General features: G+C 40.5%; 1 protein-coding gene across 1 annotated transcript in view; it reads right to left on the reverse strand.

Moving 5' to 3' along the window:
- foxo3b (forkhead box O3b) overlaps positions 1-27,848 on the reverse strand; it is a 201,733-nt gene that overhangs the window by 16,366 nt on the left and 157,519 nt on the right. Inside the window, exon 2 of the mRNA XM_028797620.2 lies at positions 21,861-23,356. Within this exon, the coding sequence (XP_028653453.1) occupies positions 21,902-23,356 (1,455 nt within the window). The 3' untranslated portion in view covers positions 21,861-21,901. The remainder of the gene's footprint in view (positions 1-21,860; positions 23,357-27,848) is intronic.

The following is a 27,848-nucleotide window of genomic DNA, read 5'->3' on the forward strand; positions in this document are numbered from 1 at the left end:
GTTATGTTTTTATCATTTATTTATTCATGTTTTTCTACCAGTGTGTTTGCACTTACGTGGCACATTGAATATGTGAGCTGGCATGTGACATCACATCACAGAAGCAATTTTTCCTTTTAAACGCTAAAGAAACATTGTTTTCAACTTTAATTCTTAGCGAAATGCTTCTTTTGCATGTGCATTTGACACATTGCTTTCTGGCCAGTTCTTATTTTCATTTGCTCCTGTTCTGCTTTTTTTCATGTGTGTTTTGCTTATTCTTTCATCTAGTATCGTGGTGCATTCTTATAGTTATTAGGGGCTACTTGGATTAGGCAGGCACTCATGTATGACCAAATAGGGCCAGGTGAGTAGTCTCACCCATAAGGCCTTCCCCATGATACCTTTCAGAATTCTTTTAGGGTATACTAGGTATTAACACCTGTTTCTGGGAGTTCACTCTGTCACGGATACAACTAAGTAAAGTCTTTTCCAAGCAAAAATGAAACATTTCATTTCCTTTTGTGTACTCCCTGCCTGTAATCTGAGAAGAACCGCTTGGGACATGTTGGTTATCAGACAGTAACGCTGCCTCGCTGTATTTGCACCTCATTTCTTTATGCACACAGGGTGCCTTGTATTAATAGCAGTGTTTGCATATTGTCTCTGGGTTCATGAAGACTTTCTCCCATAATCCAAAGACAAGCCATTAGGATGATAATCAAATCCAAATGAATTCTGTGTAAGTGAGTGGGCCACATATACAGTATGTTAGGTTCAGCTATCAAATTATACGGGATAATTAGGGCCTGCAAGCATGAAGAAGTGATAATGGAAATGTGGAAGGGTTTAGTGATCAAGGCAAAGGTAGCATTATTGATTATACTAGATACAAAATAAAAGCCCAACTACATTTCTCTATTTGTCAGTAAAATAAAAGAGTTTCATTGCTCACTGAGTGGTGGAGCTGGAAAATACAATAGCATTGAGAGGAAAACTGTAACTTGAACATGATTGAGTTAGGGGAATAAACAAAGGAAACAGACTACAAAAGTATTCAGCACAAAGCACTTCAGAAAAGTTTTATATAATTCCCCGTGTCCCTTCATTTCTGCTTTGAGTAGTATAGCACTGCACTAAGCAGATCGAAGATTCCCTTAAATTGGTGATTTATGGAGATTATTTCTCATTTCTTTTGTCTCGGTTGCATGCCTTTCACACACCATGTTATTAGTTATAAGCTAATAATAAGCTCACCAAACAAATTTTGTCACCTCTGGCTAAAACTTTTCTAATAGTAATGGGACTCCTCCATGAGACAGAAGAATAGCTGTACAGTGATCCCTGCCTATTGCGGAAGTTACGTTCCAGACCCATCAGCAATAGGTAAAAATCTGCGATATAGAAAGACCATATACAGTAAATAAACATTTTTTTTTATAGTTTAAGGCTTAAAATACCCCTCCCACATGCTTTAAACACAGGTAAACTTATTAAAACACACTTTGTAAACACATATGATATGTGGATGTCGGGCTAAGGATATGAGTAACATCTCTCTATTATAAAAAAAAAAAATCTTGGCAGGGAGACCAGGGAGACAAGGCATGATCTTCTCGGAAGACATTTTAACGTGTCACGCAAGACAAGGCAGTGAGACAGAAGGACAGCTGCTGTACAGGCTTTAAAATGATCGACGTGCAGAGCGACAAGCAGAACACGCATCTTGGCAGAAGCAGCACAAAGCCAGTAGCTGATCCGTCCGCTTCTCCTTAGCGTGCGTTCAGCTCCCCCCCTTCATAATGCGAGCGGGAGAGACGTGAAGTGGCAGGAGCGTAGCGCGCCTCCAAGGGGGTTGAGCGAAGCGATTGAGAGCAGATCATCTCGGAGAGACACTTTGATGACACACGAGACTAGACATTACAACCTTAGGAAGCAAAACCCGTGAGACGGTGACTTTTGCACGTCACGCCCTACTTACAAACAATTTAAAACAAATTCACGGACATCTAACCTAGCAGTTGTTGGATTTTGTTTGGCAGACACACTTCAGGTTCTCCCAGCTCTTAAAACAATGACAAGCAGAACACGCAGCTCGCCAGCAGCAGCTGCAGGAAGCCAGCAGATGATCCGACTGCTTCTCCTTAGCGTGTGTTCAGCCCACCCCTCCCTTCTTCAGAACGCTAGCAGCAGGAACACAAAGTGGCAAAAGGGCAGCTGCTGTACAGGCTTTTAAATGATTGATGCAAAGTGCGACAAGCAGAACACACAGCTGGCCAGCAGCAGCAGCAAGACAGCAGCTGAACCGATTGCATCTCTTTAGCATGCGTTCAGACACCCCCTTCACAACGCGAGCAGCGTTATAAGTCCCACAAGAAAGAGATTTAACCACACCCGGGCCAGGAAATAAAGGACAAATATTGTTTTTACAAAAGTTTTAAAGTAAAAATGAAAATAATACATATGTAACAATTCCCATGAAAATAATAATCTCTTTAAGTTGTTTATCCGGTAAACCAAACCCGGGGGTGGGCAAGCGAAGCAAGCAGAGGGCGGAGCCCCCTAGTAATAATAATAAATCCGTGATGTAGCAGGGGCGTGATAGCTGAACCGCGATATAGCAGTGGATCACTGTAATTCTGTCTGCCATAGAAGCCACCAGTTTTTGGAAGCAGACAACATCAAACTCCACCATTCTTCCAGCACCAGAATCCCACAATTCACTCAGATGTTTCAGTTGGCTTTGCCAGTGATTCACTCATTGCTCCAAACAGTCTTTTGGATCTCTATGGGATTTAAATCTGGAGACTTGGCAGACCAGTTGAGATGCGAGAATGCTTCAGAATGTTCTTTACTTATTGGAAGACTGGGGTAGCCATTCTGTGTTCACTCTGGATATGAAGCACAAAAGGTTGTCCAGAAGTGTCTCCACCTCAACCAAAGGACCCATTTCCTTGTAACTCCACCACCCCCAGAACATCAGAGAGAACAGCACCTTGCAACACAGTTCTTATGGAAGGCTTCATGAGGTTTATGATGGACCTGTTGCACTGGTCAAGCACAAGCAGAAACACGACTCATTAGACATGATAACATGTTTCCAGGCATCAACAGTCCAGTGTTTGTGGCTCTGCGTCCACTGTAATGGTGCAGCTTTATGAATAGCTGTTAGCAAGGGCCTTTTCAGTGGTACTGTGCTCCAGATATCCATGACATGCAGTTCTCTTCTGATTTGGATAAGGCTTGTTGTGAGCCTGCAATGAATATCTGCAGAAATTCTTACCAGGTGGGAAAGTGGTTTGCTGTCATAATGCATGAGACACGGTCTTTTGACTGCACTTCTGGAGAGAATTAATAGTTGACTGCAAAGTATGCCTCTACTGGATCCCATTGGACAGTACGCTTTGACTCACCTGCAAAGCTGGCAGCTTCTTGTACGCTTACACAAAAAAACTTTTCTTGGTAATCATTTTTCCATCATGCAACAACAATACATACAGCATGATAAAAACAAATCTGCTTAATCTTTTCATAATCTCCAGATATCAAAGGGTACCAAGAAGTTGGCGGAAAGAAATAGAGACCCTTGCACTTGCAATGCAAATGTTGGGAAAACCAGATACGCTATATGTCCAAAAGTTTGCTGGACATTCCATTCTGCAACCATGAGCATTAATATGGAGTTGCTTCCCTAAAATGGTTATAACAGCCTCCACTCTTCAGGGAAGGTTGTGCACAAGATTTTGGACTGTGTCTGAGGGAATTTGTATACATTCAGCCAAAACAGCATTTGTGAGGTAAGATATGGATTTTGGACAAGAAAACCTGGCTTGCAACCCGTGTTCTAATTCATCCCAAAAGATATCAATAGAGTTGAGGTCAGGGCTAGCATTGTGCATAAAGCTTGTGTGCAACTGCTCGGCCATGGAAACCAATTTCATGAAGCTTCTCACACAAAGTTCTGGTGCTGATGTTGGCTCCAGAGGCAGTTTGGAACATTGTTGTGAATGATGCGACAGAGTAAAGGTGACTTTTATACACTATGCATTTCAGTGCTCAGAGGCCTACTCTATGCATTTGGATCATCTACCGCTTTGCTCCCCCTTTACAATAATAGCCCTTGCAGTTGACTATGGCAGATTCAGCAGACTGGAATTTTCACTACTGACTAGTGACAAAGGTGGCATCCTATGACAGTGCCACATTGAACTCTTCGGTATGACCCATTCTATTGTCAATGTGTGTCAACAGAGACTGCACGACTATGAGGTTCAATTTTATGTCCCCGTTAGTAATGGGTGTAGCTGAAACAACTAGACTCAGTAATCTAGAGGGGTGTCTACATACGTTTGGGCATATAGTGTACAATACACTGAAACCTGACAAATACTCAAGAAAGCTCCACAGGAACCCTCAGTCAGTGGCACACTAAGTCCACACCCTTGCCAAATGAAGCAAGAAACTAATAATACAACAAAAGGTCTAGAGTGTAAAAGCAGGAAGAAGAAACCAATTTCTTTCCAAACTGTTTCCAACATCAACAAGTCAACAATGGCCAAGCCCTGAATGTAAACATCTCACATGGGCACACAGCAGTGCATGAAAACCTTGCTTTCTTACCATGACATAAAGAAAAACTGGGTGGGGAAGAGTTGCACCTAAAAATACCTACTTGCCCTGTCAGCTGGTCTGTGTCATGTAACCATATAATGTTCTCAGCAATTGTCAGTTTCAGGGTAATTATCAGTACTACATATTATGCGGGAATGATGTCAGAGTTGTGCGCTAAGCCAAAAAGGCAGAATACCACAGTCTTCTTTCTTCTCATATGTTTAAAGTGATATATGATGACTAGTAAAACGGATTCTATTATATGTTAGCTCAAGTCCTGATGTGCTGAAAATTACAACATAGCTTGGTTTGCATATGTGGACAGTTGAAGGAACCTGGAGTTTATATTTCTTGACTGGCAATGATGGAAATGACATTTTATTTAATCAGATACACATACACTGCATTTCTGGATGTTTTATTTACTGTGGTAGATCATCGTCTTTGTGACCTGCCAGTGGGTTGGGGTGGTGGTTAGTGAACATTTAGAAGTAATTTTCAGCACTTAATTACTGATCTCAGCCATGGGTTGTTGTTATTCCTCCTGTTTGGGTTATTTGGTTTGAATTGAACATGCTGATTAAATGCATGCATTCCTGATTTGTTGATCACGGAGATTGGCAGAGGGGCAATTTTGATTATTTTGAAGGTTATTAAGACTAATTAGCTCTAATGGGCACAAGTTGAAAGGCTACTCATTTAATTCAGCAGCCTCAGGGGTTCACTTGCTTGGCAACACCAAATAACAAGTAATGGGAGGGATGATGTCTGTGAAGAGGAAGGAAGAGTCTTTTGTAATATGCATCCTCAGGTGTAAAGCTATACATTAAAGATTTATAGCTTATAGGGTCATTATTGATATACGGACAGCCATATAGTGTGGATTTATAGTTTATTGTGTCGATATTTTTACATATATAGAGTACAGTGAAATTCTTATTTGCATGTGCTAATCAACATGCAACATGTCGCCAGTCTCCAATAATTACAATAATTAATGAGACTGGCCTCGAAACCTCTGCCTTGCTTACCTAAAAAATCTCAGAACATATTTGTCACTTGCACAGTCAGCATCTTAACCTTTCTTTTACAGCACACAAACATTTCATTTGGTGAAAACGCCAGTAACTGATCGGATATTGCCATTCAGCTATCTCTTAAAAGCCAATATGGGGACTGTTTCAGTCTTTGACCATGGAATTTTCAGCCAATTCCTGCTAATGTTTTGTGTATAAAAATGTTTCTGCTTTAAGTTCTGTACTGGGGATGTGACTCCATTTTGAACTACAGGATGTACCATATACTTACTAAGTTTTTAAAACTCTTTTAGATGTTTTATTATAAATTTAATCTGTTCTGTTTCTGGCCAAATACAGAACAGTATAAACGTGAAAAAAATCATTAGGGTCATGAGCATGAAAATATTTACAACAAGCGTGAAGTGAAATGTTGAACTTTTACCACTGCACTGTTGAGAGCATATTGATTAACTGCATTACAGTATGTTATGGCAACTGCTATGTATCTAACAGGAAGGATCTGCAATGAGTGATGAAAACTGCCCAGCACATCAGCAGTAACCCGCTGTTGACTATTGCTGACCTGCAACATACATAGTGTTTGCGACGGGCTTGCAGCATCATGAAGGATGCTTCTCACACCAACCATGGACTGTTTACCCTCCTTCCACCAGGGAGGCTCTACAGGAGCCTTCATGCCTCCACCAGCAGGCTCAGGAACAGTTTCTTTTATAACACCATCATCATTCTGAACTCTCAACCCTTACCACTCAATAGCTGACCTTTCTAAATATCAATAAATTCTGACTGTGCTCTATGTATGTTTTCACCTGTTTACATATATTCTGTACATAAAAATATTTCATATATCTATATTCATATCAGGGCGGCACGGTGGCGCAGTGGGTAGCGCTGCTGCCTCGCAGTTGGGAGATCTGGGGACCTGGGTTCGATTCCCGGGTCCACCCTGCGTGGAGTTTGCATGTTCTCTCCGTGTCTGCGTGGGTTTCCTCTGGGGGCTCCGGTTTCCTCCCACAGTCCAAAGACATGCAGGTTAGGTGGATTGGCGATTCTAAATTGGCCCTAGTGTGTGCTTGGTGTGTGGGTGTGTTTGTGTGTGTCCTGCGGTGGGTTGGCACCCTGCCCGGGATTGGTTTCCTGCCTTGTGCCCTGTGTTGGCTGGGATTGGCTCCAGCAGACCCCCGTGACCCTGTGTTCGGATTCAGCGGGTTGGAAAATGGATGGATGGATATATTCATATCATGTCAGTATTCATATCTGTATACTCTTCCTTCTATATACTACTATCTGTAAATTCAAATATCATATATGTGCTCATGTGCATGCTGTCTTACTACACCTTACTGTCTTTAATATGCACTTTAATGTACTATTTGCACCCACTGTCTGTTGCATCTTACTCTACTATTTGCACTTTCTTTTTAGACACTAAACTGTGTTTCATTGCACCTGTACAATGACAATAAAGTTAAATCTAATCTAATCTAATCTAATCTAATCTAATGTAGTGACATGCCATCCGCACTAAGAGAGATCTCAGAATAATAAAATGTAAAACATGTGTTTTAAAAGGCTATCAAGTAGGCACAATGTTTAGAGCTCTTGCAGGATTGGATGTTGGGCCCAGCCAGTGTCAATATGGAGCTAGCACTTCAGTGTCCTCCCATTCCAAAGATGTTGAAGCCACCCATGACCCTGTATAGGAATACACAGGTTCAGAAAATTGACAGACAAATTGATGTTCTCATTATGATTCGATTCTCCTATTTTAATGGGCACATTCCTCATGAATTGGTTCTTATTATATTATTCATTTTCTTACTTTTGCGGTGGGTTGGCACCCTGCCCAGGATTGGTTCCCTGCCTTGTGCCCTGTGTTGGCTGGGATTGGCTCCAGCAGACTCCCGTGACCCTGTGTTTGGATTCAGCGGGTTGGAAAATGGATGGATGGATTTTCTTACTTTGCTCTTTATTAGTCTTTAAAATTTCAGTGTAGTGTAAGTGCTAAGCTGTTCCTGTATAACTATATTATTTACTTTAGTGAAACAAAATTTTTTTTTGCTGTACTATTCACTCAGTGGTGCCTTCATTGGAGAGTTTAAGGCATCCCCTCACTTCCCCTTTTGGCAGTTCACTGTCTCCATCGCTCTTTAGTCTTAGTATGACTTCTATCCCTTTAAGACACCATTCCTAGTTGCCCTTTTAGAATCTTTTCTTAAAATATTTCCTTTAGTAATAGCTTCTTTTCAGAAGGGTTCTTACTGAATCTATGTATCTTACGGTCAATATGCAGCAATACACCATGGACTGGTTGCCACCCCATCACAGGGTATACACACACAAGCACCCACAGTCACTCACGGAGTATATTTAGAGTTGCCAGTGAATGTTTTTTGAGTGTGGAAAGAGAACCCACAAAGATATTGGGATAATGTGCAAAATCGACACGGACAGTCACAGAGTTTGGATTTGAACCACTGTTCCTCTTAGAAAATGTTTGAACTTTACTCCAATAAGGTCAAGGTCAGCACTCAAAAATTCCTGTATGCACTATTTATATTTATGCGTAACAGCAACAATGCAATTTTGAACATTAAAATCTTACACCACTTGGACTTGACTACAGGCACTTATGTTCCCTATTCCTGAGAAGCCTACGGTTTGTACAAAATGGGGGCTTTTATTATATCTCTACATTACAAATTTGGTTGTTGAGTCAGTTTTGGTCTCTTGTTTTAAATAAAAGCCCAGAAGTCTTTAAACGACTGTGTTCACGCTTTTGAAATGAACACGGTCAACTCAGTAAAACTCAAGAACTGTGAGCACCCCAAATTCTCATTGTAATCACCAATTACACAGACCCATCCACCGATTGACTGGCTAATGTGCCGGTCCTGTTCCAGGTCATAAACCCATTTAATCTAATTCAGGGTCAGGAGCCTATCCAGCAGCATCAGGCACAAGGCAGGGTCCTTCTCTAGATGGGACTTCGGTATATCTCAAGCATGTTCAACACGCCACATTACGTACAATAATTCATCAAACATGCATACGTTTAGGAAATTGGACTAGCAGAATAAAACTAATCTGGTCGCAGGAGGAACTTCAAGCTATTTACAAACACACTCTGTCCCATCCAGGAACTGAACCCTGGAGCTATGAGACGGCAGCACTGCACCACAATGACGCCTACAAAACATCTGAAAATGACAAAATAGGTACTTTCTGAGAATTCAAGTGCAGGTATTTTCCTGATGATACGCTTGGTTTGCCTGTATATTCATTTTTATAACCCTCCATCTGAAGTAGAATTGTATCCAGCAGTGAATTTCCAAACAATCAGTGTCACAAATGTATTCTGGAATGAGGTAGATGATCCCTACTATTGACCTAATCCGTTACAATACTTACACTACTGTGCAAATTATACCCCATTAAAACACTCAGGGCTTCTTAAGACAGTAAAAAAGTAATGCACAGCAAGGAGTTACGTGGGCAGTGGAAGGTTTAAAAATAAAACAACCGAAAGAAAAAGCAACAAAGAGATAAGTGAGCAGATACTGAATTGTGCAGGCCGGGTAAGCAGAGCTATTCAGGCCAGATAAGAAAATCCTAAATAAAGCACGGGGCTTTCTAACATAGATTTGAAGCAACCTTTTCTTTCTTGTCATATCTGTCATTTAAAAAGAAAAAAAAGAAAGAAATCCCTAATCACTGTAATCAGTTCTTCATTATTGCAGTGTTTAGTGTACCTTCTGCATGTCTGAATGTGCACTCCGGAGCCCACAGTAAAGCAGATGACAGAGATAAGATTCTACTGGCAGTCAACCAACCATAATTATCCCACTCCATGAGAGTAGTAAGACAAAAAGAAAAAACAATGCCAGCTATGAATCAAGTCATTAACCATGCTGCTGCCACTGAAAATGTAGTTTTAAGAATTCTACAAGAGTGTTTTTTAAAGATTTATTATAACCTGAAGGGATATATATATATATATATATTTTTTTTTTTGCTGCCCTAAAAAATACTTCATTTTTCTTTTTTTTTATAACCTAGTTAACATGACCATAACCTTATTTCACAGCATTATGTCTTCTCCAGATTCCTGGAACAGATGTAGTTCTGCCATAGCATATATACTTGACCATTGCAAAGAACCAGAAAATCAATCGATCAATCATCCATCCATTTTCGAAACTCAATTTGTCCAATCCAAGCTCACAATGAGCTACAGCGCTGGGCTGAAACCAATGCCACAGTGACTACTCGGCCATCAGAGGGCTTACCATTCTCATGCTGACTCATACTGGGCCTATTTAATGTAATAGAACGTCTTTGGGAAGGAGGCGTCCTGAGTACTCAAAGAAAGTCCTCGTGGGCCCTAAGTTCATTCCATACACGTAGTGACTCATGGCTCCTAGAGGTGTTCAAAGTATCAATTTGTATTTTACTGTGCTGATCAAATCATTCTCTGCCTCACGGCACTTCACTGGCCTGTGTGGATCCTCCTGTAAAGCCAGTGAGCCTATTGCTCAGCTAGCTAATTGGCTTTTCCTTCATTTCTTAAATGGTTAAATGCCTCATAGACGTCAATATGTTGACAGCAATGATGTCTTTTTGCTGCCTCAGTTTATAATGACTACTTCAAATAAGATTGTGAAACCTTATGTGCATTTGACAAAAAGCTGGGAGCTACTTGCTGTGCAATCACAAACCAAATGTGCAAAGGGACATTTGGTTTCATCTGAAAGATTACCACTGTACCGTTAATCTTTTGTATGACCTTTACTTCCATGGGGTGTGCATTAGGATGGAGGTGAATTAGCAGTGAGGAGCTACCACTTCATGTTTTCAAACCCGTTTCTGACAGTGGCCGTAATTAATGGAATTAATGACAAACATACAAGAATAAAGAAGATAAACAATGGGCCGTGCTACAGTGAGATGTGCAGAGAGTGAGACTGGAGCCCATTGAATACTAGCATACTGGATGTTCTTCTAAATTATTGTGTACAGGATCCATGAAACACTGCAGTGGGCAGCAGAGGTGAAAACAACCAGACTGCTAATGACTGAAATGCCATCTGACACTTCAATAACACATTTACATTTTAAACCTAAGAATCTTCTTATTGTATGCATTTGCAGGTGCCTTACTTGCAAATACATATCTCTCTATTATAATAAAAAAATCCTTGGATGAGACGTGACTTTTTCAGAGAGATACTTTCACGTCCAATGAGACGAGACTTTGTGCCAAGGAGATTTCACCACGCCCGAGGCCGGAAATAAAAGATAAAGAGTAGATGACGAAGTAGAATGTCATAAAGAATTCAAAAACGAATGACGTTGTACACATTCAGAGCAGGTTAGAGATAATGAAAGTACTAAAATTCGAAAGTCTCCAAAAAAGGATAGGAAAGATCGCATAAGCACAAACAAACAGAAATTATTACTCGGTGAAATAATGGAACAGCGAAAAGAGATTGAATATATTGTTTGGATTTAAACTTTAAGTTGGAGACTTGAAGATCGTTTAATTCGTGTTGCCATCAGGGAAAAGTAGTATTTCTTCCCAATGAAGAGGCGTATCCGCGAGAATTAAAAGATTTGTTGTTTGGTGAAATTGAAATCTACATACGCGAGCGACACAGACGTGAAGTGGCTGGCACGTAACGCAGGCCCGGGGGGGTTGGTGAGCGAAGCGAGCAGGGGGCAAAGCCCCCTAGTAGAATACAAAGTACATATCTTTTTAAATACAGAAATGAACTTAGTGATGGTTTTCACAAAATGTTCAGAAAAATTCACATTTAATGTCACAGCCACTCACTATTCCTGGAGAACAGTTAAACGTGAAGGCAGAAAGGGAAGCAAATTGTCCTGACAAAAACTTAAAAAAATACGCTGACAATAGTCCCCTTGACTTCTCTTTAAAAGTCACTTCTAATATACAGCCTCCCTTTGTTTTTTGAAATTGTGCTTTTTCTAATTACCCCAAATATTTGATAGGCCCAGGTACCTTCTGGTACCTGGCGAGGAAGCGGTTCAGTTACTGTTAAAAGGAATCTGGCTGTGTGGCTTGCTCACTGAAACAAGGATGACAAAGAGCTGCAGAGAGCCTCCATCACCGGGGTTTGGATGTGTGCTACACATAAAATCACAATGTTGTGTTGTGACTTCCATTCAGCTACTTTAATTTTGTTTTTGCTTATCGGAGCCACTTTAGTATTCTGATTTTAAGACTGACCTACCATTTACACAGTAGATCAGGCAAGTTGAAAATCATGTAAAAACCTGCATTTGTATGTATGAATGAGTTAATGAGAAGGGATCTATATGGCACCATCAAGTGGTGTGTTGTGAAAATGCACAGTGTTTGGTAATGCTGTATGCATTCTTTACAATTTATTTAAAAAAAAAGCCCTCAATATCACTTGACAGTGATGATGTAGATGGAGAAAGGACAAACAAAGTCAATGAGGCATCTTGACGCCACTAGTTAATACTGCACCGTCACAACTCCAGTTTAAATTGTAGTGCTCTCTGTGTGCGGTTAAAATGTTGTCACGGAATACACACACATCCTCCAAAACTGAGGCAACTCTAAACTACCTGGAGTTATTGTAAACATGAATGTAAGACTGAAAACTTCCAGAAAAGACTCCAGCTTTCCAAGACTCCAACATTTGATTATGAGGGGCTCAGAAATAGACGGATACTCTTTACCTGCAGTTTTTTCTAAAGGTGTACTCACACTAGCAATGTGTTCTGTGCCCGAGCATGTTTGTCTGCATAAAACCCCCCCAAAGTCTAGTTCATTTGGCTAGTGTTATCGCACTGTGCTGGGCAAACTGTACCATGGCGTGGCCCACTTGGAAAAGGTTGGCCTGAGCACGGTTCAGTAGGATTCGGGAACTGCATGATCGCTAAATGTGTCAGAGCATGGAACACAGACATGACGTCAATGAAGGGACAACTCTTAGATTACTATGTAGATAGTGCAATTCTCATTTCATTCGATACCATTTGTGTTAAAAGCAGGTTTCTTTTCTCACCTTACACATGAACGTGAATTGTAGTTGACAAGAAAAGCTGTAAATCTCTCCCTTAACATCATTTGTCTCTGTAAAAATCTTCTCATAGGTGCAGCATGATGAACAGAAAAACGCTGCGCTGCACACTCAGTCTGTAAGAGGGCAGAATGTTATCCTGTTCTACTTGACTCCAAAAAAAACCTCAAAATGACAAAAATTATTTTGACATGCATGCTGTCACTCCGTGTTCGGATCTTGTTTTGGCTTTACACAAAGCTGCACGGTGATGACGAAAGTGTACCCAGGCCCAGAAAGTTAAGCACAGTGTAAGTGCAAGCCAGCAGGGGAGTAGGAAGGGGGGGGTGATCGCTCTTGGGCACAGAACGGAACACACGTTCCTAGTGTGAGTACACCCTAAATGAGCGTGCGTGGGGCGTGCGCATGAATGTTCTTCCATCCATAGTTAATCCATGTCTTGTCTTCAATGATGCTACAGCTACATGCAAGTTTTCATTGTAGAAAGAACTGTTTCAATAGCTGAATGAAGTATTATTCTTACTATTTCATATACAGTAGACTTTAATTGATGTAATGACCACACTGTACTATCCCAATCAAATCTGCTTGAAAAGTTCTAGTTTATTTTGGATTAGTACTCTGTCACAGACTAATGTTGAGCCTTGGCATAAATGATACAAGGCAGGTTCAGCACTAAACACTTACAGTATCATGAAGTTTCTGCTTTTTTTCTCACTCAAGTGACAGGGAATAATCAAATGATGAGCAAGCAAATAGGGAACTTACATTATCTAAGTGCATCAAGATCACTAAAATTTAAAGTAGGAATACAAAAAAACACATGGATGATTCATTTAAAGCACTTCTTGTAAAGTTGCTCTCTCATTTAGGGATTTTCACAATGAGCAATGTCAAACTGCAATGCTGTAAACATAAGTAATAATGAGCATCTTTTCAAATATAAGACACAAGAACACAGAGTTTGGACAGAAACACATATCTTACAATTTCAAGGTTTAATCAGTGGGAAAGGTGACAAATGAATCTACTAACACAATGGTCAGACCTCAAGAGTGTTCAATTAGCACTCGCATACTGTCACATCAATATAGTGCATGGCTTTCAAAAACGTGTAATCGTGTGTGGAAACCGCAGCAGCAGCAGTGTGGTGAATACTCCGCAAGCTGGCACTGAGCCGTCACCAACTAGTGTTGATTTAACACTGCACAGTTTACTGAACAAACATCTATTGGAAAAAGAAGCCAGTCTTATTGTGTATTCTAAAAGGTGTAACACAGCAGGATGTACAAGCAGTTATAAAACACCAATAAGTACAGAGTAGCTCCAGGCAAGCTTGCTTTCCAGGAGATGAATGTGTCAAGACATGTTCTTTAAATTAAAGTCAAAAAATAGCCCCTGTTTAAAGGGCTTTCAGACACATGTGCAGCCAAATGTGGTTACTCAGCTACTTCCCTCCTTAGAAAAAAGCTGCTATTACATGTGTGGAGATTCAAAAATGGTTAAGTTACAGAAAAAGAAGCAAAACATAATTGGACCCCAGGAGCTAAATTCTATCCTGGCACAATCAGGGACAGGAAACCCGGAACCACTGAGCCACAGACCTCCTGTATTTAGGGTTAAGAACTAATCTAACATACACATCTCTGACTATGGGAGAAAACCGACATATTGTAGGTACAGCGGGACAACCAAAGTACACATTTGAATGTGATCAGGACAGGAGGTGAACCCAAGTGCCTGGAAATGTCGGACAGTAGCGCTAACCACTGCCAGCAGTGCCTCAGCTCCCTGTGATCCAGCAGTTGATAAGAAAAAGCTAAAGAAACAGAAGGCTCATTATAAGGTATCTCTGCATTACTCTCATAACAATCGCATTATGAGTGGAAATGAACCATTTTTATATTTTTTTTAAATCTCAAACCCACTTAATTGAAATGAAAGTCATGAAGATGGGAGCTTAGTTGCGTGAGGCCAGATTAGAACAAGGTACCTGTTTATTGCATTGCCTATTATAGGCATGATTTTGTTTTATTATTATAATATTTTTTTTAATTAGCTGTAATGTACAACACATGACACTATATTTGGTTTGTTCCTTCTTTTATCAATTCTGTTATTCCCTACATTCAAACAGCTTTATGGCAATGTTTGAAAAGATATACAGTACTCTTTTTCTGAACTCACTTTTTTATTAGAAGGCCGTAGAGAGTTGATGGTATGGTAACACTAGAACAGGGCACAAAAGGCCAAAAAAATCCTAATTTATTACTTACTGTATAAACTTGCGGATAAGTTCTCCCGCCGATAGGTCGGGACTTGATTTTACAGTATAATTTCTGGTATTTTATAATGTCGGTTGTATAAGTAAAACTCACGCTATTGGTCCAAGAGATTATAATATGTTAACGCCCACCTGAGAGAGTAACCATGGAGCACACTGCCTTTGATTTCTATGTGGGTACGGCAATGCGCTGTATCAGCGTGTGCTCCTAACCTCTTTCTCTCTCTCTCTATTGTGCCCACGTGACCACACGGCAATACCCAAACTATTTCGTAGCGACGTTTGTATTGATTTCTGTTTTTTGTATTTCACACCCTCATACACCTTTATCATAAGAGCATCCCTTATCTACGATGGAGCGTTCAATCAAGATATGAAGCTGGTTTTAAATTAAACGTCGTTGAAGTAGTGAAAGAAATTGGTAACTGCGCTGATGCAACAAAATTCGATGCGTCTGAGAAACTGATGCGAGATTGGAGGAGGCAAATAAGTGTTGCATTTTTGAATGGCCGTATAAGTCGGGGTCTAATTTTATGATTGGTTTTTCAGGTTTCAAGAACCGACTTATACGTGAGCATATACGGTATTTATTAATTGGCATATCTTTGAGATATTGGAGGAACCTGGAAGAACCATAGCCAGCATCTCGGTCCAAAATTAACACTAGTTCCTTGGAGGTATAAGTAAACAGCGTTAACCAAAGAGTTTAAATGCTTTCAAACAACTGAAAGACAGAAGATTAGTAGTGAAATAGCCTACAATTTCTTTTTTCCAAAACTACAAGACACTCAGTGACAACCTGTTTAGTTTTGTTTCATTATATATAGTAGTCGTTACTCATAAATTTTCAAAACAAACAATAAGCACTTTTTTTACAAAATATGTAAGTGACACATCAAGAAGTGAACCTATTTCCGGTTACCCAGCAATGCATTGTGTCTATTAAACTTCTCTACTCTTGCTTCCAAAAATCGATTTAACAACAGAACATTTACTGTTAAAAAGCATCAAAAGTTTACAAAAGCTAAAGATAAGTGTGTTAACTGTCTTATGGCAGTATGCTAACAGTTTCAGCTAACCAGTTCTTTATATGTAACATTAGCATACTTGGTTTTGACAGATGTCTGTTTATTTTAATATATAATAAATGAAGTACTATGATTACATTTGATACATGTTTTTCTAGCATCCATATATCTTTGTATTGTTTCAAAATGTTTTTCCTGTTTGCTACATGTGTAATTTAATGTCAACACAGATCAATGACGAAGAATGAGGTCCAGGAAGATAAACAAGCCAACATGTTTGGTTATGGGAAGACTCGAGAATGTCCAGAGGAGGCCTACCTCATACATAAACTTACTACACACAGTGACTAGACCAAGGTCTCTGGAGCTAAGTGTTAGCACTAATAAGGGTAACAACACGGAGTGATCACAAAGGTGAATGAGGCAAGCGATGAATTCATGTCACCAAGATTTCACACAACGAAAAAACTTTGTTGAAAGAAATCTTAGGCTGAGTACACACTAACACAAATAAATGTGAAAAAAATTTCATGTCTACTACCACTTTCACATCATGTTCTAGAAGTTTATCATCCACACTGACATTCCAAAGAGTGCTTTTTGTTACAGAGCAAACCCTAAGTAAATCAAAATGCTGAAAGAATGAGGATAAAAGGACTTGTGAGGGCAGATAATTAAATACAGCTGCTTTTACAAACAAGTATAAAGTTGTCAAAATTTTGGGAAAATATGGACCAGGGTTCCGGCCATATTTATCCTGATTAGCCTACAAAGTAGTCAGGGGGTCAGCACCTGCATATACGGAGACACTGGTGAGGTGCTATGCTCCTTCTCGCCCACACAGGTCTGCCAGTGAACAGCGTCTGGTGATGCCATCTCTACGTGGCATCAAGTCTCAATCCAGACTCTTTTCCTGTGTGGTTCAGAGTTGGTGGAACGGGCTGCCCACCTCCATCCATACTGCTGACTATTTAAGTAGTGATTGAAGACCCTTCTGTTATGTGAATATCCGTCAAATTGATGAAGAAAAAAAAATTTTGGTCTGCACTACTTCACATTCTTGGTTAATTTTTTTGCTTTATCGATTATAGTCTATGATTGCAAATGTATGAGTTATTACATCTTTTCACTTGTGACTATCAACTTTTATTACTCGTCTTATTACACTTGCTGAGCAAACAGAACCTAGCCTAATGTTACTCAATTGTTTACCTCCTTGTAAGTAGGGATGGGAATTGATAAGATTTTCACGATTCCGATTCCATTTTCGATTCTGTTTAACAATTCGATTCTTTATCGATTCTCCTATCGATTCTTATTTTTAAAAAAGGAGAACACACAGGTCGATTAACTTAGCATTTTGTTTTTTATCTTATCTTTGAACAAGATAGAAATTTAGGAGTAGCATGACCTTACAAACCCAACAGTGAGATCTTAAGAGATCCACAGCCTACGGCTCCTCGATGGGGTGCCATGGGGTCCCCAGAAAAAAATGTGTAAATGTAAAATAATAATAAAATAAATATTCTTCTGTAGCAATAACAAAGTATAACATAAATTATTCTGTGGCAATTACATAAGAATGTCCAGTAACATTTACACTCTCCTTTTTAAAAGTATACATGAGCTGAGCACTCAAAAATAAAACTACATCAGCCAGCAACAAATACAATCAACTCAAGTCCAATGGAACTGTGCACAGTGCAATTCTGCAACCATCAACTATTTTGATAGCTACATCCATGTTGGCCGCATTATCAACAGTGGCTGCCACAACCTTGTCTTTGATACCATACTCCTCCAAGATCTCATCAGTCTCCTCTGCTACAGCTGTCCCTGTCTGTGCCTGGTACACTGGTTTGGTTTTGAGGACTTTTTCTTGAGCCTGGCCATTCCTGACATAATGCAGCGTTACTGTGAGGTAATGATCTTGACTAAAACTTGCCCATCCATCTGCAGTGACGGCTGCCTTCAACACATGTTTCAGCTCAGAAATGGAAACGGATGAAACATCTGGCAAGAGGAGAACACACAAATTTGACATTCCCTGACTTAGCCTACAATTAAACACATTCACTTACCGAAAATCGGGGGCATCTACTGTGGCAAATGGGTGCAAGCCTTTTACCACAAACTTAGTTACTGCTCAGTGACATTCGTCTATCCTGGCCTGTGTCATTTTACTTTTCCCCGCCTCTGTGAAAGGAGAAGCTACCGGTAGACTGCAGCGAGAACTGCCAGCATCTGAGACAGCCAGAACCTGTCTGTCTCTCTCGTCATGGTCATCTAAATCCAATGCACAGTAATAGCAGGTTTTGCAATAAGGCAAATCGCGCTAACATAATATGCAATGTTAGTTGATTAGTTACCTGCCGTATTAACTGGAGAGGACCTGCAAACGTTACCGCTGCTGCTGGGTTGAGATTCACTAGTCCGGAGCGGATCAAAAACACAACATTCATTTAAGGTTATCGCGTGTTTTGTGTGCAAATGCTTTTGCATATTCGTAGTGTTTCCTCCCTTTGATGAAATATCTACTTTGCAAGTTGCCCTGTTGTCATCCTTTCTCGTAAAGTATAACCAAACTTTTGAGCATTTGTGCCGCTTAGGCGCCATGTTTCCTGCTGGGTAAATGACGCTACGCAACGCGGTGACGTCATTCGAGGTGACTGGAATCGATAGGGGAATCGTTTGCAAAAATGGCAAACAATTCCAAGGAATTGAAACAGTGGGAACCGGTTCTCAACAAGAACCGGTTTTCGATTCCCATCCCTACTTGTAAGTCACTTTGGATAAAAGCCTCTGCCAAGCAAATAAATGTAAATGTAAAATGTATCCATTTTGGTCTGGACTGGGTCTCAGGTACTGCTTGTAGGGTGGGAAATTGCAAACCTTGACCCCGAAACTGTTTCCTATTCAGGTACAGTAGTCAGGGATGATTAACACTTACACACTGTCCATTTTTTAAATTATCCCTGAATCCCTAGTTTCTTCATACTCCATGAATGTGTTGATGATTTTCATGCTTTGCTTTACCACAATAACGTTGCAAGCCTTTGAGTCTATTTCTGTCATGCCACCTCCACCCTGTTTTCACTATAAATTAATTTCTGTCATCTATAAACTGATCAATGCTCTCCACTTTGAACGATCAATTCTGGATCAGGACAATGAACTGCAAAGGTTCACAAGTTGGAATTTCTCTGTACTCTGGGCATGTGATAATCCTACTTCTACTACTACTATTACATAATGTTTTTAGAAACAATGGCCGTAGTGCAGCTGCTAAATACAAATACTGTATTATATGAAGAACTGATGGTATATTTAACAATATTAGTGCATGTAGGTTTTGCAAGGTGGCCATCTCCAGGTAGCATTTAGCCGAGTTGAGTGAAGCTTTTCTTGTCATGCTCTCACAAATAAAAGACATTACAAGCATAAGGTAGGGGCTTGAGTGACAGTCTGAATAAGAACATTAAAGTAAATGTTTCCAATCAAAACTTTGCTGTTTGCCAAGTTTTCAGGAATCGTGTACTACATATAACCAGTCATAATTACGATCTGATCATGTATAATTTTTATTATGACAGAGTTCATCCTCATTAAAGGGTTAAGCTTTTTTTTTTTGTTTTGCAACTCAAAGTATCCCTTAAGGGTGAACCTGTCACGCTCTTTGAAAAATATCCAAGACTTATCTTGTGTTTGTAGTTCAGGAATGCAAAACCCATGAAGCGTGTTGCCCTGTTAAGACTCCAGGTATTGCTGAATAAGCTTGCGTGACAATGTTAAGGTAGAGGCACAGAGAAGAAACGGAGTTCTAATTCTTACGTCCCTAGGCTGTCATGACTCAGGGCTTGACACAGAAACCTGATTTGTGTTTACCACTGAATGACACAGAGAGTGAAGTCAAAAATGGTCAGGACATCTCAAATAGAAATGTTAATGTAGAAACACTAAGAGGTATTACCTAGAAATTTCATTATCGATCCAGCTATAAATTTTAAAAGCAAGTTGACAAATTATTACATTTTAAAACCTTTTCATAACCTGGATGGCTCTTTCACAGTGCTTTCTATTTAACGTTGACATCTTCTTTGGTTAAGTAAGAAAGAAATTCCTTTTTAACATATCTTAGGATTGCTAATAAACATTGGAATGTTGAAAACAGCCAAAAGAAACTTTGAGAGTGCTACATTTCAATCAGTAATATAACAGAAGGCCGCTACCTCTCAATAACAAGGAATTTTGTCATTGAGGCTTTTTATTCAAATGTCCATTTTACACGAGAAGGTACATTCTTTGCAAGCAATTGCAAGAATTCTCTTATTCTTGAACACTTCAAATTTACATTATTAATCAACCCCTTAAATATCCAGCTGCGGAGTAATAAGTTTGCTGTTTATAAACATCATATTATACTGACAAATGACTTGCATTCCAAGAAATACTAGCAATTACTTTGACAGTTGGTGAAGAAGAGAAACATTGTAACTGAAATCTCTGCTAATGATTGTATGAATGGAACTTCTAGCTCAAATGTAATAATGTTAAAAATATAGCCCCTGAAAATGTTTTTTTGCTTCTTTGAAGTAATCATTACAAAATTAAGCTACTTTTCAATCTCGCCTTATTTAACATTTACGTTGCGTGTGAGAGAGTGTATGGGGTTTATAGGCCACAGTTTCTCCCTCGTTCATGAGACTCCTTGAGCAATAGGAGGTACCAGAGCTGTAGAGCTGACAGATGTCAGACAAAGTAAAAACCTAACAACTTCATTTTGGAAATCCATTCACGCTCACATATTTTTAAATCGGCAACTTTTCTACTTAGGTGTAGTAAAAGATGTCTAGTAATAAAGAAAATGTGAAGATCACTTTTTTAACATCCGTAGCGTTAGACTCGAGCATCACTCCACTCCGGCAACAGTATCGATGCGTCTCGCGTAAGACAGCATTAGTGCCAAGCGTTGTCTTGCGTAAACGTCAGGCCTGAGCATTACCCGAGCAATGGTATAGGCAAAACAGCAGTGATGACGAATGGAATGTGTCTACAGGCAGTGAAATTGAAATGGTCAGTGAAGTGATTCTGGGAATTCGAAAAAGTGACACATCACTCACACATGTGCATTGTGCTGCTTATATTATTACTAGCTGTGTAAGCGCACATGGTCCTAGAAACTATTGAAATCACCAAAAAAAGAACTGAAATGTAGAGATGTCAAGTAAAGGTAACTGAAAGGAACTACTCTGGGCATCTCTCTTATAGGAGGTTTCATTTTGTTGACGTGCTCACATTGCTTGTGCATTAGCAGTGGGAGGAAAGGTAAAAGAGATACTGTTTTGCCGATGTTAGAGACTAAGCGACTTTGTCTTTCTTCTGATGTTTCGATTTGCTGACATGCTGGCCTCGCTTGTGTTATTAGCGGCTAAGCGAGTTTTCTGTTTCCTCGGGGGTGGAGCCCTTACCCCGACTGCACCTCTCACTTCCAGGCCAGACAGACATGCACACTTTCACGCGTAGACGTTTATATATAAGATTATTATTCATTATTATTGTTACTTGAATCATTATCATACCTTCTACACTTCTGACTTTGTAATTTTAGCGTTTTCCATGTTTTACAGCGGAAAGATGAGATTTAATAAAAATGTTATTTTTCAAACCAAGAAAATGCAATGCTTTTTATATGTTTTTTTGAGAAAAAATGCAACGCTAATAAGGTTAATAGAAATATCAAAACATTTCAAATGTGCCAGAACTGATGTTGTGTATCAATGAAGAAAGACACTTGTGCCAAATGGGAGACTAGAGCTATTCACCCTCCTAAGTATTAAATGCTCACCTGGTTTGTCCATCCACACTACTTATAGAATGGTGGGGTTTTCAACCTGGCACCCAGCTCTGTGATGATGTTTGTTTTGCACCAGTGAAACTTCCTACGTTGAGAGTGACGACATTCTGAGCAGAGATGAGTGTATCAAAATTGAAGTCCAAGCCATCAGCATCCATCAGCTCATTTCTGATAATTGAGTCCATGTCACACTCAAGACTGCCACTGAAGATGTCCAGGTCCAAGTCACTAGGAAACTTCTCCTGATTCATGGAAGGATGGTTAATGCCACCACTGCTGATGCTGGAGAATAATGAAGAGTCTGAAAGGCCAATTTGCATAGATTGATTACCACCACTGGGGGACTGCAGGTGGTGCTTGACAGAAATCAAATTGTTGGTTTCATTCATCAAGCTGATCCCCCCATTGACTAAATTGCTGTGGCCACTCCCTCCTCCTCTCATTGGCGAACTCTGAGACTGGGGCTGGTGATGCAAGCTGCCATGATTAACTGGGCTTCCCTGGTTGGACTGAGTAGCGGCAAAAGACATCATTGGATCACTGCGAAGCATGACATTGCGACGGGCGTTTTGTGATGAAACAGCACTGCTGGCTTGGGACATAAGGGGGTCTGACTGTGTCATCATTACGTCACTGTGACTAAGGGAGTCAGAGCTTAGTAAATCCTGAAGAGTCTGGTTACCAAAGTGGGAAATGCAAGAGAAGGTTGTTTGCTTGTTTTCCTGTATTGTCTGCATGGGTGACTGGCGCAAAGTGGATAGAGGCGAGGGTCCAAAGATAGAATTACTGAAACTGCTGGAAGATGAACCCAGACCAGTGGTTTTGGAGCCACAAGTAAAGCTGGAACTTCTCTGCATCAGCCCTCCGCTCCCATTGCTACTGTTGCTGCCTGCTGGAGAGGATTGCTGTGGTGGAGTCAAGCTGATATTGTCCAGAAGGTCATCCATAATGTTCTCTGCAAGTCCATCGTTAAGATTCATTGTGCCAGCCAGATCTGTCAACCTAGGAAGTTCCCCGGGGCATGGCTTACTGACGGATGGAGACAGACTGTTGGGGCTGGAATACAGCATTGGAGAAAGAGGTGAGTCATCGTCAGGAACCTCATCCAGCTCAGTATTGGCTAAAATTGGTGAAAGACGTCCACTAATAGTGCTTGCATTAGAGTTGGTGCGTGAGCGGAAGTCAGACCAAGCATCTAGCTCATCACTGCTGCGTGACGTGGGGCTGCCAGGCCACTTGGACAGTTGACTGGTTGGGCTCTCAGCGCCTCCTTCCTGAGCTGACTGCAGAGATGCCTTCTTCTTTGTTGCACGTCCGCGACTTTTAGTGTATTTGTTGCTATTGTCCATTGAAACAGCCCTCCGGCGTGGAGCTTTTCCACCTTTCCCTCCATCTGGGTTGATCATCCACCAGGAGCTTTTCCCTGTGCCTTCATTCTGCACCCGAATAAATCGGCTGTGCAAGGACAGATTGTGTCGAATGGAGTTCTAGTGAGAAAAGAAAAACAAAAAAGGGTTATTAAGCAAACTGGTATTTCATTATAAGCATTACATAATAATACACAATCCACTTAATCCAATTCAGGGTAGCTGGATCCTGCTGTGGCAACATTGGGTGCAAGACAGGAATCAACTCATGGATAGGATGAGACTCCATCACAGGGCTCACACAACACACAGCCATTCACATACTTTCACACAGAAACAAGAAATGTTTCTTTAAGGGCTGGATGAAAAGTCCAACTTAAAGTGATAAAATTGCTTTTGTAAAAGGGGAACAGTAGTGTTTTTAATAGCAAAAACTACTCTTTGATACGCAAGCTTTGATAAAATCATGGAGTGAAACAATGTAGCCATTTTCATATAAATCACCAGAAAAGACCAAATTGTTGCTGATCTATTAATGAATTGGGGGAAGAACAGAACTCCCAAGAATGAAGGCAGCGGCATTCAAAAAGCTGTGCTTACTTAGCCAGTCTGCCCCCTAACCATCATGCTGATTCTTGGGTTTCTGAGTTCATCCCCATACGCGATGCTAGCCCAGTGACATCACCGATTCGCTCTTTCCTGCTGGCGATTTATACAAAAACAGCTGCAACGTTTCACACTGTGATTTTTTTTCAAAGTTCTTACATGAAAGAGTACTTCTCTTCTAAAAGACACACAATCATGACTATTCCCCTTTAAGCTTTTACTCTACTGCATTTTAATGTCCAGAAGGTCATCCATAATGTTCTCTGCAAGTCCATCGTTAAGATTCATTGTGCCAGCCAGATCTGTCAACCTAGGAAGTTCCCCGGGGAAGTCCTCACAGGTGGCGCAGTGGTAGTGCTGCTGCTTTGCAGTAAGGAGACTACGGAAGATTATGGGTTCGCTTCCCGGTTCCTCCCTGTGTGGATAGCGCTTTGAGTACTGAGAAAAGCCCTATATAAATGTAATGGATTATTATTATTATTATTATTAATGGTATTCACAATCACTGAACTGCAAAAATAACAAAATTAAAAAGGATTTTTATATTATTTATTTTCAGAAATATGCATTTTCTGTTTGTGGCACACCGAGTTATTCTAAAAAACTATTCATCCGTCTGTTCCTTCTGTAATCACCTTATCTAGTCAGCGTTGCAGAACTCACTGTGGAAAACAGGATGCTAAACAGGATGTCGGCATACCACAGACCACGCATACAAACAAATATGTTCAGGTTGTCCAGCGCATCATTTAGAAAGCAAGAAACAAGATGGAATAAATGTATCCCTGCATTTTCTGAAGGTGTTCAATGTGACCAACCCAAGAAAGAACTAACTAGAGGTATGCATCCCTGAATAAATACATGAAATCTGAAATCCTGTTAAAAGATCCGTCACCATGTCTGACCAACATGGCAACATGGCCAGTGACTCATGGTCACCTCTTTAAATCAAACCTCTTGTGATGGACAGTCGACAGCTCAACCCGGCTGGGACGCCCTTGGAATGGAAGGATGGGGAAAGGCAGCTACTTGCCGACACTGCCTCCCCCAAAATGCTATATGGCAGTTCCCCTGGAGTGTAGCAGTGCCCTGGATTCCCACAGGGCATCCTGGGACTTAGAGTTCGATTTTTCAGCCCTGTTGGGTGCCATGGGTGCCGCCAGGGGGAGCTGTTGAAGAACCTGGGGATTCAGACTTTCCTCATAGCCCGGAAGTACGAGGTAGTCACAGGGATGGAAACCCCGAAGTACTTCCGGGCTGAAGAAAATGTCAGTTCTTCATTAGACCCGAAAGTGCTAGCCAGTCACGTGGTCAGAAGGACAGAAGCACTTCTGGGTCAAGGACTATTTAAAGGACTGATGGGAACCCAGCAGGCGAGCCGCAGTTGGGAGGTAGAGGACAGAGCTTGCTGGGAGGTGTGGAGGACAGAATTGTGATTTACTTGTGTTTAATCTTATATTTATTTGCCTGTTTATTGGTGACGGTGGTGCTTGAGGAGCCCTGTACAAAAAGAAGAACATAAAACAACGTCTTGGTGATTTTAACCTGTGTTGTCAGTGGCTGTGTGTTGGTTTAAGCACTTGTATAGCGCCATCTAGTGTTACACTCTGTATGGAGTGTCTGAGAGGTGGATAGCATTCTTATACAGTATCAAAGAATGAGGAGGTTGTTCAAAACAACATCCATTTTCAGTTAAAACCCCAAAACATTTGACTTTATTACTTGTCAGCAGATAATTAGAACAGTAAATATACCAAGCGTCAAGTTGACAGTAGGAGAGAAGATGTTAGCCCTTAACAGCAGGAAAATGCCTTTGGAGTTTTACAACCATTTCTAGATAACACAACCATAAGAGGAGGAATCTAGTAATATGTTACTGTCCATATTTCAAAATGGACATATAAAACATGACTACATTTTTGAACTACTAAAAAGAAAGCTGAAGACAATGCACATTACAGTAGCTCTTACATCCATAGACTGGAATGGCCTGTGTTTCTAAGGTATGTAAGACAGTCTTGAATATTAATTGGGTTTCTTTATGGAGTATTAAAGTTTAGTTAGACGTTTGCACAAGTAACATATATAAAAAGGTTAGGCAGCACTTTAGGTGTGTCTGTTAGTCAATTACTGCTGTGTAACAAAACCTCAACAAAGGATGTTTATAGGTTTATTATTTTCATGTGTACAGAGTACAGTGAAATTTTTACTTCAATGTGCTAATCAACATGCAACATGTCACTGGAGTTACTAAAACCTACAAAGGGCCAAATACTACAAGCTACCTGCAGTCTGCATGTAGTACTCACTTGCTATCATGTAACAATACCTCACAGAAGGTTTGTTTCTGTTAAACAGCAATACAACTATTTAAAAGCTCTGAGGCTAAGATCTGTGCTGGTATCCAGAAGGTTGCCGGTTCGAATCCCCGTCACTGCCAAAAAGAGATCCTACTTTGCTGGGCCCTTGAGCAACACCCTTAACCTGTAATTGCTCCAGGGGCGCTGTACAATGGCTGACCCTGTGCTCTGACCCCAAGGGGTATGCGAAAACTAACAAATTCCTAGTACAAGAAATTGTATAAGGCGAAATAAAGAACAAAGAACAAAAAAAGTGTGTTACCAAAAGCCATACTGGCACTAACTTTTGAGTTTGTTATAATGAATCAAAATGACAAAACAGAAGATTCTTCCTCGTCTACGTAAGATTGCAAAAGATTGGGGTAAAACTGGGATAAAATGGAGATGGAAAAGGTCAGAAAAATCATAGTGTATTTCTGTGTATCAAAGACCAAAAAGCAGGATGAAATTGCAACAATGTTATGGTCAGGTCAAGTTGGGGAGCATGCACTGGTACAGCACGTCACTGCAACCACCACATGATGAAACAGCTTGGGATCCTGGTTGGCAACCCCCTAGGCAGACACACGGTCCAGTTCCCACCTACCGGAAATGACTCTCTATCCGATGCAGCCAGGTGTTACGTGGGTGACCCCTTGGCCTGGTCCAGCTGTTCAGGTTCTCAACAATGAAGATCCTGTGAGCTGGATCACCCTTGGGGAAACGCACCACATGGCCATAGTGCCGTAACTGATGCTCCCTCACAATGCAGGTAATATGCCTCATTCAGGACTCCATGAGCAACCACTCATTCGACAGAAAGTCAAACCAGCGTTTCCCAAGGATTCTCCGAAGAGAAACAGTACCAAACGAGTCCAGTCTTTGTCTCAGGTCACTGGATAGCGTCCATGACTTGCAACCCTATAGCAAGACATGAAGCACCAGGACTCTAAAGACTTGGACCTTCGTCCTTTTGCATAAATATCGGGAGCACCACATACCCCTATCCAGCGACCTCATGACCCCCCTTGCTCTACCAATCCGTGGAGTCACCAGAGATATGAATGTCACTGCTGAGGTAATGGCACAAAACAAATGACCAAAGTTAAAATGAGCAACCTGAAACTTAGAACTTGCGGCTTTATGGGCCTACCTTCACTGACTGTCAGATGTTTATTGTATGAGGAATTTTGGCCCACAAGATCCTGGTTGCTCGGCTTAGTCCACAGAGGGCAGCAGTAGTTGCAAGTTTTCCACTGCAGTCAGTTTTAACTGAGGTTAATGTGTTTGTCTTTTAATTTAATTCCTCAGTTTAGACGTCTTACTTCCCCTATTCCAGGTTGTTCTCAATTATTTTAGTTCATATAACTGTATTCTTCCCTTTCAGTGCTCATGTTATTCTAATTCTAAACAATTTTAAAATAAATGAGCTGTGTTACAGTAAAATAGTTGAATCTGGTGACATGCACTGAGTCCTGCAGAGAAACTGCATCTGATTAGCCACTCACACCGGAGGGTGTTCAATGCTAATTATTTGCAGTTTAGAAAAGGAATAATATTAAAATATTAATGAACTCAAAAGAGAATAAAAGGATCTGTGTAGACCAACTTGTTGCTGTCTTAATATCAATTTTCCCCAAGTTTCATGTCTCTATGTGATTCAGACT

The sequence above is a fragment of the Erpetoichthys calabaricus genome, chromosome 3 (assembly GCF_900747795.2).
Source record: "Erpetoichthys calabaricus chromosome 3, fErpCal1.3, whole genome shotgun sequence".
Classification (NCBI taxonomy): Eukaryota; Metazoa; Chordata; class Cladistia; order Polypteriformes; family Polypteridae; genus Erpetoichthys; species Erpetoichthys calabaricus.